This window comes from Podarcis raffonei, chromosome 1 (genome assembly GCF_027172205.1).
Source record: "Podarcis raffonei isolate rPodRaf1 chromosome 1, rPodRaf1.pri, whole genome shotgun sequence".
Classification (NCBI taxonomy): domain Eukaryota; kingdom Metazoa; phylum Chordata; class Lepidosauria; order Squamata; family Lacertidae; genus Podarcis; species Podarcis raffonei.
Window position 1 is genome coordinate 23,070,974 of NC_070602.1, and position 15,283 is coordinate 23,086,256.

General features: G+C 42.2%; 1 protein-coding gene and 1 non-coding gene across 4 annotated transcripts in view; one reads left to right on the forward strand and one right to left on the reverse strand.

Moving 5' to 3' along the window:
- The window catches only part of CCDC88C (coiled-coil domain containing 88C), a 93,193-nt gene that overhangs the window by 54,208 nt on the left and 23,702 nt on the right, over positions 1 to 15,283 (forward strand). For 2 of the 3 annotated variants that reach the window (XM_053376934.1, XM_053376925.1), the window contains exons 1-7: positions 1,995 to 2,096; positions 2,428 to 2,572; positions 3,939 to 4,120; positions 8,202 to 8,339; positions 9,958 to 11,028; positions 12,696 to 12,823; positions 14,500 to 14,641. In XM_053376934.1, coding sequence (XP_053232909.1) covers positions 2,010 to 2,096; positions 2,428 to 2,572; positions 3,939 to 4,120; positions 8,202 to 8,339; positions 9,958 to 11,028; positions 12,696 to 12,823; positions 14,500 to 14,641 — 1,893 coding nt within the window. In that variant the 5' untranslated portion in view covers positions 1,995 to 2,009. Of the gene's footprint in view, positions 1 to 1,949; positions 2,097 to 2,427; positions 2,573 to 3,938; positions 4,121 to 8,201; positions 8,340 to 9,957; positions 11,029 to 12,695; positions 12,824 to 14,499; positions 14,642 to 15,283 lie in introns of those variants that run through there. The other variant, XM_053376944.1, reaches the window with a different exon arrangement.
- On the reverse strand, positions 12,077 to 12,179 carry LOC128403215 (U6 spliceosomal RNA). Its single transcript, XR_008327896.1, has one exon. It is a non-coding gene; the product is annotated as a U6 spliceosomal RNA (small nuclear RNA).

The window sequence follows — 15,283 nt, forward strand, 5'->3', positions numbered from 1 at the left end:
TGAGGAGGAGATTCCAGCCCGTCATAAATATGCCATGGCATTCCTCTGCATTGAGTACCATGCTGCTCCTGGAGACTGGATTCTTTCAGAAGCTAGGGAATCTCTGCTTGAGTCCCCTGCTGCAAACACCACTCAAGATTCCCCAGAAGAAAATGAGAAGTGAGTGGAATAAAAATGAATACCAGTATGCAGTTTTTAAAAATGCACACAGAGAGTGGTGTTTTAATACTAAACTGTACTATTCACACACACACACCCCCCACCGCCCAAGCTATGAAGTCATCTGTGCAGTTGTTTTAGTTAGTTACCAAAGAAATTGTGATTAATGGCTTTTTTGTTAATTAAAAGTAGAGAATAAATCTTTAGGCAGGCATTGTTTGTCTTTTATTGCTTACCTAACACAAATATGATTTGCAGCTAAGTGCCCTTTGAGGTCAATGCCACAGGGTACATTTTCCAGGCTCTGACTTGCAGCTTTATAGTTTTGTGGAATAATTATTTCAATTAAAATGTTGCTTGTAGGCATAGTTTGAACAATGGTTTCACTGTGCGAATGATACAGGCCACCTAAAGCAGAATTTCATCTGATTCCAACAAACTGTGGCCGAGTCAGCTTTAAACCATGCTTTATTAAGCTGTCTTGTTGCAATCAACTGTAGTTAGGATTAAGCACAGTTTAGGGTTTATATTAACTTCTGACATGATAAACCATGATAAACCATCATGTCAAGAATAAGGCACACCAAACCTCAGGCTCATGCCTTCACCTTCCTTTTTTACCAAACTGGAAAGGGAGGGGGAGGGCATGAGCCCGAGACTTGCTGTGACTCTTTCTTGACACAGTAAACCATTATTTATTACCATGATGTCCAGGCTGACCTATTGATTTGACCAACCGTTAAACCTTCAACACATTCACTGATTCTTTTCAGAACTAATTAAGGATTAGATGTGTGCTGTTCTTTCAAGTGCTTTAACCTGTTTAATACTATGTAAAACAAGTATCAGACTGCAGCTCTGTGCACACTTACTTGGGAGTAAGGCCCATTGAACTTTCTTCCAAGTACGTGTGTTTAGGAGTACGCTGCAAATACAGAGCTAAATATTGCACTACAGCCTCATGTAAGCTTAGGCTGACCTGCCTCCTTGTTGCAAAGTTCCCTTAAAAAAGGTTCTAAACACATGTTGGCCTTGCAAAGACGACTCTGAGAGGAAGCAGAGCGTTTCTGTAATACATTTGAGCAGGGGAAGCAGGGCCTCTGTCCCTTCCCCACAGCAAAGCTTCTCCTCCTAAGGGTATCAAGCTATTGCATGTGGCTGTTGTATAACATATCTTTTGGTGCTAAGTCATGGTAGTTGTTTTGTCTTCATCTTTCTCATGAAAATGAGATGGAAGGATTTTAATATTGGTTCATTCTTTTGAAGGATGCCAGTTAACTTTAGCATTTCATTTGTTATCTAGTTAATGGCTTTAACATATGGATTTTCCTGCTCTGCAAGTTATTTCTGTCTTTCTACAATTTCCATATCAAAAGTGGCCTTGACTTGTGATTCTCGGAAGTCAAACTTCTGCTAGGAAAACAAAAGTCTTTTAATTCAAGAATGATGTTGCATCACACGAAGATTAAATTTCAGTATACAGTGGTAGCTCGGGTTAAGTACATAATTCGTTCCGGAGGTCTGTTCTTAACCTGAAACTGTTCTTAACCTGAAGCACCACTTTAGCTAATGGGGCCTCCTGCTGCCGCTGCGCCGCTGCACGATTTCTGTTCTCATCCTGGAGCAAAGTTCTTAACCTGAGGTAATATTTCTGGGTTAGCGCAGTCTGTAACCTGAAGCGTATGTAACCTGAAGCGTATGTAACCTGAGGTACCACTGTATTAAAATTACCTGCCATTTGAAACCTCAATGAAACCCTATCCTTTACTTTGTGAATTTGCCATTTTCAGGAGCTTAGAGAAGACAACATCATATTAATGGAAACAAAGACAATGCTGGAAGAGCAGCTGATGATAGCAAGAGCTCGTGGTGATAAATTGCATGAAGCTGAAAAGGAAAACTTGCAGCTGAAATCCAAGCTTCATGACATAGAGCTGGTATGGTTATCAATGGGAATTTTCCTTTAAAAACTAATTATTATTATTATTATTGAGTGAGAGCTACGACAATACACGTCTTTCCTCCAGAATGAAATGCCCAGTTCTTCAGCCTGAGGGCCAAATATTCTCCCACCAATGATATCATGGTCATGCTGGGGATTCTCCCTGTGAGCAGTTTGGCTGGAGAGACTATAGCTCCCCACATACAGCAGGATTAAAAAATTGTCCATCGTTGTCTTTAGTACATAGCAGCCTTTGTTAGGTATAAATGCTAAGTCTCCAAGCTGGATTATTGTTATGTCTTTCTGTGTTGCCCCTTCTCCACTAGGACAGGGATACGGACAAGAAGAGAATTGAGGAGCTGCTGGAAGAGAATATGGTGCTGGAAATTGCACAGAAGCAAAGCATGAACGAGTCTGCCCACCTGGGCAGGGAACTGGAGCAGCTGTCAAAGAGCACAGATCTCTCTGATAGTAAGTGACATGGGGTGGTTTGGCACATTGCTGCCTGTCCATTTTTTGTTTTTATTCTGGTTTAGATACACATAATGAAGGAGGCTTCCCCAGTCTCTGTTTGTATCTAGGTCCTCTCTCATACATCTTTTCCTTTTCAATATTTTTTTTTAAAAAAAACCAAGCCATCTCTGGCATCGGGCAAGGTGAAGCAGCTTCCCCCAGGTGGCAAATTCTGGGCTTCTGTAAAGACTAGCAAATTGGCAATTATGATGCTCATTATCTTTTACCAGCTTGGGTGAGGCACTATTTGAATCTTCTGCGTTGAGCACCAAAACATATCAGGCCATGCCTGCTTGAAAGGGCGACCAGAAGCACACCTTACAGTGTCTTGCCAGTTTTTCAGCACTTTACAGTATCGCTTCTTGCTGCTGGCAGAAGCACTGACTATTTAATTAATAACTTTCTGAATGATGGATCTTCTTGGATGATGGCTTAATAGAAATGCCTCTGGTTCTGTAGGTAGCCAGATGCAAACATCTGTGCGTGATTTATAAAGCAGTTAATTTCAGGTGCTGTTAATATAATATTAAATGGGGGAATCTGTTCTTTTATACCCATAGTTTCTCACTAGCTTTCTCTGCTGCTAGTGATCCAGTGGGCTGATACATATGTAATACTGATTCCCTTGAAACCACTGTGCATAATTTTTGTTAAATAACAATTATCTAACGAGTTCATGAGCCATTGGGAGGGTGTGCCCCCACCTGAGACGATTCTTCTGCCGTGAAATTCCCCAACGTTTGAGACAAAATGATTGTGGATGTTATTACTGTGAAATTCCTTTGAGATACTTTATTGGATTCTGATTCATAAATGGAATTTTAAAGGCAAATAATGATTATAAATAGTGAGTCAATAATTCCGCATAAAGATATACATGATCACCAGTATCCTTAATAACAAATCATAGTAAATAGTAATATGTATCTTGCTAGGATTTATTTGTTTTTAAGGATATTGATGACAATGTGTTTGACTTAAAAATATATGAAAGGAATTTGTATCTTCCTTTAAATCAATTCCATTTAAATTACATCTTCTGTACTCAGCTGATCAGTTGGTTATAGTAATCAATTAAAAAACTGTTTTTATGAATGAAAAGAAGAAGGACTTTTGCATGGTGTTTTAGAATGAAAGGGCACATAATTCTCAGAAGGGATAGAGCTCATCATTTGAGGAGAAGGTGCTTCTCCTCCCCCCTCTTGTTTTTAAAGAGTTGAGTATTGATACAAGTCAGGTGATAACACATGGGGTTAATCCTGGATATAGAAGCAGGCGTTCAAATGTGCTACAGTCTTGTATTCTGAATGTTGTATTTCAACAGCAAGGAAGTCTTTTGTCTTTGAACTGAACGAATGTGCATCAAGTCGCATCTTGAAGCTCGAAAAGGATAACCAGAGTCTGCAAAATATTATCCAAGAGCTCAGGGATGCATCGGTAACCTCTGAAGAGAGTAGCCTTAAATTTGTGGAGCTACAAAATGAGAATCAGCAGCTTGGCCAAAAGGTAATTAACAAAACATTAACTGAGCGTACCAGGGGCTGTTTGCCACCTTCTCCTTTTTTGTTCTTAAAGGGATTGGTATTGATCCATTCTCTCATAGCAAGATTATTCATTTTCCCTGCTAGGAAACCCAGTACAGTGCTAGTGTGAACAAGGAAAGATTCTTGTCTGGGACCTTGAAGAGCAGCTGCCAATCAGAGAAGACATTATCAGACAAGGTGGATTAGTAGTCTTGACTTGGTTTAAGGGAGTTTCATTCATGTTTGTTCAAGTAGCACAAAACTCTCTGCTAGATAGATGTACAGTATTTAAGACATTATGGGGCTGATGATGAATCCTTGATAGTCTCTGGCTGGTAAGGTAAAGGGGTAAAGGGACCCCTGACCATTAGGTCCAGTCGTGGCCAACTCTGGGGTTGCGGCGCTCATCTCGTTTTATTGGCCGAGGGAGCCGGCGTACAGCTTCCGGGTATGTGACCAGCATGACTCAGCCGCTTCTGGCGAACCAGAGCAGCGCACGGAAACACCGTTTACCTTCCCGCCGGAGCGGTACCTATTTATCTACTTGCACTTTGATGTGCTTCCAAACTGCTAGGTTGGCAGGAACTCTGGCTGGTAGCTCTTGACAATTTAACTTTCATTAATTCACTTAAGCCTTCACTATATGTCAGAGTTACAAAAAAACCATGGGTATCGAGCCAAATTGCTTTAATTTTTCAACCCCTATGTCTTCGAGAAGAAGCAAACAGATTAAACAGACATTTCCATTTAATTTCTGGTCCCCTCTGGTGCAAGAATCTTGTGCACAGCAGTGGATTTATATTCCAGCCTTTGACAAAACATCCCCCAGGGAGCCACTTCTAGATGTTAAATGATCTTCTCTACATACTAGGCAGGGCTGCTTTATCTAGACATTTCCTGTAATAGTGGCTGATACACATTTGTAATCTGCCAACCCTTTGCCAGTTTCTTTTCTATAACTGAGGGCTTCCCCTAGGCATCTGTCTGGCTGCTGTGCAAACAAGATGCTGGATGAACCACTGGCCTGATCCATCTATCTGGCTGTTCTTATGTTAGTGCAAGTCTATTGGAGACACCCAGAGCGCTGTTCAGACGGAGTATAGAGATTTTATATAAAACAAAATCATCTGAGGTTGACTCACCAGCTACATTCAAACTTCACACTGAACTGTGGTTTAGTAGTTTGATATGAACAAGGCTTGCGCTCATATACTCTGCGGGGCCATGAGAAGACCAGAAGCTTCCTCTTCCATTTTTAACTGCAGTTTAGCATTAGCATCTATGCTATCTGTAAGCTGCCTTCAGTCCCTGTCTGGGGGAAAGACAGGATATAAATAAATATAACAACAATGTCCAAACCTAGAAAAGCTGTGGTTAATCATAAGGATGGTTTACTAAAACAAGCCTATTTCAAACCATGGTTTATGAAATTTGCTTGTTTCGGTAACTTCTAATTATGACCAGCAGTGGTTTAGGCATAATGCTAAACTGTAAATAATTGATACAAAAGCAAAACACTTCTGCTGAGCCAGGGGAGGTGAGAGAACGTGAGCCAACAGCTTCTTCATGTAACCACATTAAGTCCAAACGTAGCCAGTAGCAGGGAAAAGGGGGAAATGCTTTCGTTGTGTAGCGATTATCTAAATTAGCCAGAAGCTTGGCCAACCATACCAGATGGCAGCAGCTGTTTTCAGTGCTTAACATTTTGCATCCACAGACCTCTTCCTTAAAGAATTTTGCTGGATATTCTACAGGACAAAATCAATTTATTTTAATTATCCTAAAGGCTGTGGGTCCAATGTGTTGAGATATTCCAGAACCTGGTCAGGTTATATTTTAATATAAAAATAGTCAATTTGTAAGGCTGAGTAGTTATTTTGCCAAACCAAGCAGGTGGTGTTTGGTATGTTGATGCTGGAGTAAGCTGGTAATGCTGGATTGGCAATTGACTGGATTAGAATCAGAAAAATGGGGGGGGGGGTTTCCTATCTATCTCTCCCCATCCCAGTTTATTTTAATTTTGCATTAATTAATTGGGGAGGATGGGGAGCATTAGAAAAGAGGCATTTTAATTAAAACATTAACAGCAGAATTGTATAAAATGAACGAGAGCTTACTCTTTTAAAGCCCTTTGAGCAGGGGTTTCGAATCTGTGGTCTTGTGGTCTGTGAACCGCCAGTGGTCTGTGAGCTTCATTCAGATGGTCCCCAGCATGCCTGTGAAATTGTGACTGAAGATAGGCAGGGGCACACCTATCTCATTAAATATTTGTATTGATTTTTAATTGTTTTTACTGCTTCTTTTATTCTATTTTATTGTTTTACAATTTGCTTTCTATGGAATTACAGTTGCCACAACAGGCAAGACATCATTGTGTGGTCCACCAAGATCTTCAGCAAGTGCCTGTGGCAGGGAGTGGGGGAGTTTAGGGAACCCCTTACCTCACAGTTAGATAGAACATTCTGTCACAGAAACCCTTCTTTCCTTATGCCAATACCATTGCAACATTGCCTGGACTTCTTCTGCTACTTTAGCAGTGTGGGGATGAGCTGGACCATCCGAGTTCCCACATGGCTGCCTTAATATGACAAAAGGGGGGCTGCAGTTGTGCCATCTAGATTGTGTCCAGAGTAGAGGTATAGAATTTCTGGAAATTTTGAAACCATGGGAGCGTAAACATGTTTTGTTTTGCTTTTAAATCAGACTAATCTTTTGAGCTGTTGCTGTCGTGGAATTATAAAAACTGAAGGTTTGCCCTGATTGAAACAAGCTTCTCTACCCTTTCACAAGCAAAGGAACCACTTCTTCCTTCTCTCATGAGAATGGCAAAAATGCATCTTGTTTGTGTTTGAGAGTTTCCATCTCAGTTTTTTGGGTGAGGACTTGCCTGTCCTCAGTGTAACTGTAAAGGACTTGTAATCATCTGACACTGTATATAGTCTTACATAACAGTCTTCCTGTTACATAGTTTTTAGGTAACATTTTGAGGGATCATTATTATTATTAATTATTATTATTTATACCCCACCCATCTGGCTGGGTTTCCCCAGCCACTCTGGGCGGCTCCCAACAGAATTAATGATAATAATAATAAATGATAAAACATCAGACATTAAAAGCTTCCCTAAACAGGGCTGCCTTCAGATGTCTTCTAAAAGTCAGATAGTTGTTTATTTGCTTGACATCTGATGGGAGGGCATTCCACAGGGCTTGCGCCACTACCGAGAAGGCCCTCTGCATGGTTCCCTCACTTCTCAAAGTGAGGGAACTGCCAGAAGGCCCTCGGTGCTGGACCTCAGTATCTGGGCTGAACGATGGGGGTGGAGATGCTCCTTCAGGTATACTGGGCCAAGGCTATTTAGGACTTTAAAGGTCATCACCAACACTTTTAATTGTGCTCAGAAACATACTGGGAGCCAATGTAGGTCTTTCATCTTGTTTTGAACATTTCATTCACCATTCTGAAAGAAAATATTCCATAATGCAAAAAAAATCAAGGGGGAGGGGAAAGGCTTTGGGGAAAAACTGTTTTTTCTGGGTCTCCACATCTCCACACTAGAGCACTGAATGGGGAACTCTGCTAAGGCAGTGACGCATTTGAGGCCTACCCCTTCTGTTCCTGAGAACTTGTGATACAGTTCAAAGAGCTGCAATTTTTCAATAAGGGCAGACCCGAGAATCCTGGTGCACACAAAATGGGTATTTTTGCCCATTGTCCATTGGATAATCCTGGTTTCTGTATATAACATGTAACTTGGCTGATAGGGATGAAAACATCTAGTTTGGGGCATGACAGACACTTAAAGGTTAAAACAATTTCAGTTTCCAGCACTGAAGTTCTACTGCAAACTGAAGTGAGACATTCGGCAACCTTGCAAAAGTAAAAGGTTGTGTTGTTTATATATACAGAAATAGAGACCAGTTTGTTGAAACTTGTTGCTTTGAAAAAAGTACCGTTGAATGGACAAATGTGCAAGTATTTACATTCTCATAATGTCTTTGCATGTGAACAATGTTTGTTCAGGCTTGCATATGATATATTGTGGTAATTTTCTCCCATGTAGATTGAAAAGCTGCAGAACCAGATTGAACGGGAGAAGCAAAGTAATCAAGACTTGGAAGCTTTAAGCGAGGAGCTGCTAAAGGAGAAGGGACAGCTTCAGGGCAAGATGGAGACCTTGAAAGCTGACAAAGAGAGACAGGTGCTTGCAGATGTAACCCAGAGGCATGTTTGCTTGGTTGGTTGGCTGGTTGGTTATTTAGAAAGACTTCTTGGCCCACAAATATAAAAAGGCACCAAAACTTTCTCCTGCCAGGAAATTAGGGCTCCGCAGGATCAAAACATGAAGCATTTCAACTTATCCATCACAGTCCACATGGGTGTCTCCACACCTTCAGGTCACCTTGACTTGCCAGTTTAGAGTGAGTGTCAAGAGGAAGTAACTCAATTTTCATACTGCCAGAAGCAAAACTGAGTTGCATAAGCAGTTGTGTATGGATCAAATTTATAAAAATGCTGAAAGAATTGCATCACCTTTGCTGCTGTTCTGAACAGCTTCAAGAATTCATTGAAACAACGAAAACTGCCTTATACCTTATATTGATCCATCTAACTCAGTTTTGCCTACCCTGATTCCCATAACAGTCCACAGGAACGCTCTTGCAAAGTGACAAAACCAAAATCCTAGGTATACCTAAGTAAACAACTCCCATTGTGCTTGCTTAGTCACATCGTCTGTTTGAGTAGCGTAAATATTTGGGCAGAATAAGGAGTAAACACAACTCAGTTCAAGGTGGTGTGGAAATTTCCACAGAAAACCAAAACACTCTGCTTCCCCAAGGTTGATTGGGATACCACAAACAGATATCTCAGGCCATCTCCTCCACAACTTTAATCCTGCATTGGGAATGTCTTGACACTGACACTGTCATGCTCTGGCACCCAGGGACCTCATAGCACCTCCAGCCAAACCTAAAATGTTTGGCCTACAGTACTCATCACAGAGGTGCTAACTGCTTGCTAGCAGGACAGCGTGTCCATAGTGCTATGAGATTTATTTTTATTTACTTATCTATTTATTGAATTTATAAGCCACCCTATATCTGGAGGTCTCAGGGCAATTGAGATGACACAAAACAGAGCAAAAAGATTATTGAACCAGGTGTACAGTATTTATACTCAGGTATGGGTGGCGCGGTGGTCTAAACCACAGAACCTAGGGCTTGCCGATTGGAAGCTCGGCGGTTTGAATCCCTGCGACGGGGTGAGCTCCTCTTTTTCGGTCCCAGCTCCTGCCCACCTAGCAGTTCGAAAGCACCTCAAAGTGTAAGTAGATAAATAGGTACCACTCCGGCAGGAAGGTAAACGGCGTTTCCGCGCACTGCTCTGGTTCACCAGAGGTAGCTTAGTCATGCTGGCTACATGACCCGGATGCTGTCTGCAGATAAACGCCGGCTCCCTTGGCCAGTAAAGCAAGTTGAGGGCCGCAACCCCAGTCATCTGTGACTGGACTTAACGGTCAGGGGTCCCTTTACCTTTACCTTTGACTTCTTGAAATAATGCAACTTCATCATGTATCTCACCTGTTTGGTCTAGGTTGTGTTTCTTGAAAGGTGAATTCCCAAGGGCTTGTTTGCAGCTTTCTGGTACTGAATGCATGGGAAGGTACCATTACGTTCATGTCCTTCTCCTGTACTTCCCTTAGACATCTCATTAGCCACTGGAGGAGCAGAATGCCAGACTAGTTGAGCTTTGGGTTGGATGCAGCAGGGCTTTTTGTGTTTGCCTAATACACCATCTTGTTTTGTTTCTGAATGTAGATAAAAGACCTAGAAAAGGAAACAGACCATCTCAACCAAGTGGTTTTGTCCCTGAGGCAGAGGTCTCAGGTCAGTAGTGAGGCCAGGGTGAAAGACATTGAAGTGGAAAACAAAGTACTCCATGAAACGGTTACAGAGACCAGCAGCAAGCTCAGCAAGCTGGAGTTTGAGAAGAAGCAACTGCAGAAGGACTTTGAGCAGGTTAAAGAAAAGGTGGAAAGAGTAGAGGAAATGGACAAGGAGCTTCATCGACTAGAGAGGGAGAACGAGCAGCTCACAAAGAAAGTTGCTGCCATGAAGATCACTACGGAGAAAGTAGAGGTTCTTGAGGAACAAAATGGGAACTTGGAAGTGGAGAACAGGAAGCTGAAAAAATCCCTGGACACCTTGCACAATGTTTCTGTCCGGCTAGAAAGCCTAGAAAAGGACAACAAGGAGCTAGATGAAGAGAACCTGGAACTCAGGAGAATGGTGGAGACAATGAAGTTTGCCAGCTCAAAAATGGCCCAGATAGAAGCAGAAAATAAAGAGCTAGAAAGAGAAAAAGAAGAGCTTAGGAAAAACGTAGAGATGTTAAAGATTCTGATCAAGAAATCAGAACGGCTGGAGCTGAGTTACCAGAGTGTGAATGCTGAGAACCAAAGACTCCAGCAGATTATAGAGAACAGCAGCAAGAAAATCCAGCAATTGGAGAAGGAACTGGAAGGCACTGGAAGTGAGAACCAAACCCTCCAGAAAAATTTAGAGGAGCTGAAGATCTCAAATAAGCGGTTGGAGTGGCTGGAGAAGGAGAAGAAACTGTTGGAGCAAGAAGTGTCCCAGCTGGATAAAGACAAGAAGATACTGGAGAAGGAGACAAAAAGACTTTGGCAGCAGGTGGAGCTGAAAGATGCTAATTTGGACGAGAACACTGCAGAATTGGCAGCAATGGAGAAGGAAAAGAGAACACTAGAAAGAGAACTAGCTAGGTCCAGAGACTTGTCTCATAAGATGAAAGAATTTGAAAAGGACAATAAAGATCTCCTAAAGCAACTTGCCATTGACAAGAGAACACTAGCTACATTGAGAGAGGTGAGTACATGTAACATTAGTGTCTTTGTCCGAAGTGTGCATTTTAGCATGTAGCATATTATAGAACGTTTTATACAGGGTGAGTCCTTTAAAAGAGGCCCCATGGATACAGAGTACAGTGGTACCTCGGGTTACATACGCTTCAGGTTACAGACTCTGCTAACCCAGAAATAGCACCTCGGGTTAAGAACTTTTCTTCAGGATGAGAACAGAAATCTTGCTCCGGCGGCGCGGCCGCAGCTGGAGGCCCCATTAGCTAAAGTGGTGCTTCAGGTTAAGAACAGTTTCAGGTTAAGAACGGACCTCCGGAACGAATTAAGTACTTAACCTGAGGTACCACTGTACACATATTCCATGGGACCTCTTTTAAAAGACTCACCCTATATATAACATATAGCCAATGCAACTGAGGGAATTAGGGGGACACTATGTGGCCATTTGGAGCATAACATCTTGTCACGGCCCAGAGAGGGGGCTGAATTCTCATTACCATTTCTGTTGACCTCAGGCTTGTTGGAGCCACTTTTTAAATTTTTTTACTAGAACCCCAAGGTCTGCCAACCAGAGCCAGGTAGAAAAGGCATTAGACAACACAAAATAATTGAAGAACACTGTAGAATAATTGAAGAACACCCTAGAAACTTGTTATCTGCAACTGAACTGAGCTTATAGTCCTTTCCCCCCAGTGTCTACTCTGGTTAGCTTTCTTCATTGCAGCAGCCTAATGTAAATGAACAAAGTTCATTTGCTGTTGTTCATTTTTGAACTAATGGAAGTTCAGATCCAAATCTACCTTCTCCTCACCTCCGCTATTGGTGATGTGCACTCTCCTCTGTGATCCACAATCTAGATTTTGTAGAGTTACTAGTAAATCACTGCCTAGTGCTGACCTGATTTCTGAATCACAGAAGAGAGTCATATTTCGCAGGCAGGTTGTGATTTCAAGAACACAGAACATTGAAGTCGTAAATCCTCAGGGAAGATTTCTTCACAAATTAAGGCCTGGTTCACATAGTTAAAATAGGCTGGTTCCAGAGTGACTTTGCTCAATCACCTGCTAGGATATTAAGCCAAGTTATCCTTGCACAGGGGCCATGCTAATCTTCTCCGTATTGTTCCAATTTTAGTATATGTGCTGCCGAAGCAAGCACGATATTAAGCCAAGTTAAACATGAGCCTTTGGCTTGTACACAGAGCCTCTTTGATTCCTCTTGTACTGTGGCCCACAATTGAACTGGGAAGTTCCCAGTTATCCATATCTGTTTGTTTCATCCAAACTGACAAATTTTAGAACAAGCCAAGATACCAAACCATACTTCAGAGTTCTTATTATAGCAACTTTTTCTGAAGCTGGTATCCATAGTTTGCCGGTTCAGACTAAATGGGAAACTATGGTTAATTAAGGACTATTTGGTTTAACTGTGGTTTATCACAAAGATGCCCTATGTGTTCCAAATGCAATTCTTCATCCAGTGCAATTTTTTTATCTTGAGAAGTATTGTACAGTAGATGTCATAGTTTTTCTTCCCAATAGTGACAACAGTGCAAGAAAAGTCTTCTGTGAAGTGGCCCAGAGGGCTTCCAAAATCTAATATTGTTGTAAAGAAAAGCAATCATGTTGTTGCTTTCACTGTTAGGCTACTAATTAAGTTGGTCCTTATTTGCAGGATTTGGTTCTTGAGAAGTTGAAGAGCCAGAGATTGTCTAGTGAGATGGACAAGTTGGACCAGGAACTGGAGAAGATTGGATTAAATAAGGAGCTGCTCCTAGAGACTGATAATGGCAACAATGACAAGTGAGAAGATCGCCTTTTTGTTTTGGAAGGATTTGTGGCACATTTTGCCTTAATTTCCCCTCATTACATTTCCCAGGTTCTTTGTACCCTTGTCAAAAGTTTGTGGGATTTCTCTGGTGTTCCTATTTCTTTCTTCTAAAGGAACTAAATTACCACATTACTTGTTTCTAAAAGAAGCTTCTATAGGTAGATGAAAGTCCCCTATCAGTCCTAGAGTTGCTGTGAGGTTGACTTTCTCTTCAAACAAGGCTGTCAACAGAGATGCCAGCTGCACAGATGTAGGGACATCTTGCAAGCCATAGTGAATTAAATATGAAGTTTTAGCTTCACTGAGTTTCAGTGAGACTGGGGATTTACTTACCGTAAATATTGCAATTTTGCCAAGTAATGGTTCTGCTTTCCATACCACTTGCTATTTGAATTATTCTCAGGAAGATGTGGATTCATGGCATCTGCAAAAATATCTGTAATGTAGTAGAATGGCATGAGCACAAGGATTTCCCTTTATTTTGCTCTCCCTGTGGAAGAGTCTCTTCCAACTGCACTGTTCACCATAGGTGGCAGTACTACTGTATGTTTAACCCAGTGTGGGGCCCAAGTAAGTCCTCCAGGTCGCCTTGTGTGGCCCAACAGACCATTTGGGCCAAGGCATGCACACCTGCCCTACATGTGTAGCATCGCGTATCACATCAAGTACCATTGTGACTGGCCCAAAAGGGGTTTTCTCTGTGCTTTGCTGATTGCCAGGGCTTACAGAGTGCTCTATACAAGGGCTTCACAAGCCCCAACTATCAGCTTGTACAAAACTTGAGAAGAGCTTGCAAACAGAGATGCACAGGGGGTTGTAAGCCCCAGTGAGCAGCTGATCACCAGGACTTGCAAAGGGCTACGGCTTTGCCTACACAGTTTGATTTCAAGCTTGACATCATTGTGATGTCTGGAGATTGAAAGGAGCATAGCTTCACCCAACTGTCAAACTTGGCCCTGGGGGTTGTAATGCAGGAGATAAGGATCTGGCCCACTCCCCATACCCAGTTCTCTATACCTGGTCTAGCAGCATGCATCCATGGATGCCAGTATACAAGCCCCCACCCCAGGCCAGTCTCCATACAGCATTTATTTACGCATGTCTAGATGTTTTTATTCTAATTTCTAACCCCATAAGTAAAGGTAAAGGGACCCCTGACCATTAGGTCCAGTCGTGACCGACTCTGGGGTTGCAGCGCTCATCTCGCTTTACTGGCTGAGGGAGCCGGCGTACAGCTTCCGGGTATATGGCCAGCATGACTAAGCCGCTTCTGGCGAACCAGAGCAGCACACGGAAATGCCATTTACCTTCCCGTCAGAGTGGTACCTATTTATCTACTTGCACTTTGATGTGCTTTCGAACTGCTAGGTGGGCAGGAGCAGGGACCGAACAACGGGAGCTCACCCCGTTGGGCGGATTCGAACCGCTGACCTTCTGATCGGCAAGTCCTAGGCTCTGTGGTTTAGCCCACCACGCCACCCGCGTCTCTAACCCCATAAGTGCATCTCTGCAAATGAGAAAGTAGGATACTGATGGAAAGTCAGTGGTTCTGTGGGCTCTTTTCTAATATTCAGGAAGAATGGTTGAAATGCCTCAATAAGGCAGAATTAGTTCCTTTCTCATTACTGATATGGTCATTGTCTCACAGGAAGTATAAGATACTGGAAAGCAAAACTGAATGTGACCTAAAGACAACACTATGTGATAAAGAAGAGAAAATTGCTGTATTGGAGGCCCAGCTGCAAGAGTTTCTCACCTTGAATCAGCAGTTACAGAATGAACTAAACACCGTAAGAGGGAAACCTTTGCTTCATAATATAAAGGGTGAAACTGCATGTTATGAAAAATTGATTATTTGAAAAGCATGTGGGCCTCTTTTTATTCTGGAGAAAAGCGAACTGTGGAGTCCTCCTATGGAATTTGTACTCCATCCAGGTCATGAAATTGTACCCATTGCACACCAGTTAACTGCCTATCATGCCCCCACCCCTGGCTGTATGCAGGGGCAAATAGCAGCTGTGTGTGTTCCATAGTTCCATAGAAAACCCATGTGGGGCCCTGACTGGAACACACCATAGATGAGTCCTCAAAATAAAAGTGCGTATCAACAAGAAGGTTGGCACAAAGTTTAGATGTTTCATTGGCTTGCATTATTTGCATAGTTTCTTCAATCTCAACTCAAGAAAGATGGCCTAATTTATGCCAACGTAAGTTACACTGGCTTGATTTACCCATTTCCAAACTCCATTCAGGAGGAATTTCATTTGCACTACCCTTTTTTGCCGGCTAAATTATGCTGAGATGCTAGGTCATGTGACTGAGCTGAAAGAGGTTTGGAAGGGGTGTAAGTCTCTCTTTGTCCTTTTCTGCCTACATCACGCCCCTGTAACCCACCTTTTTTTATACATTGACTTAATTTATGCAGTCTCAGG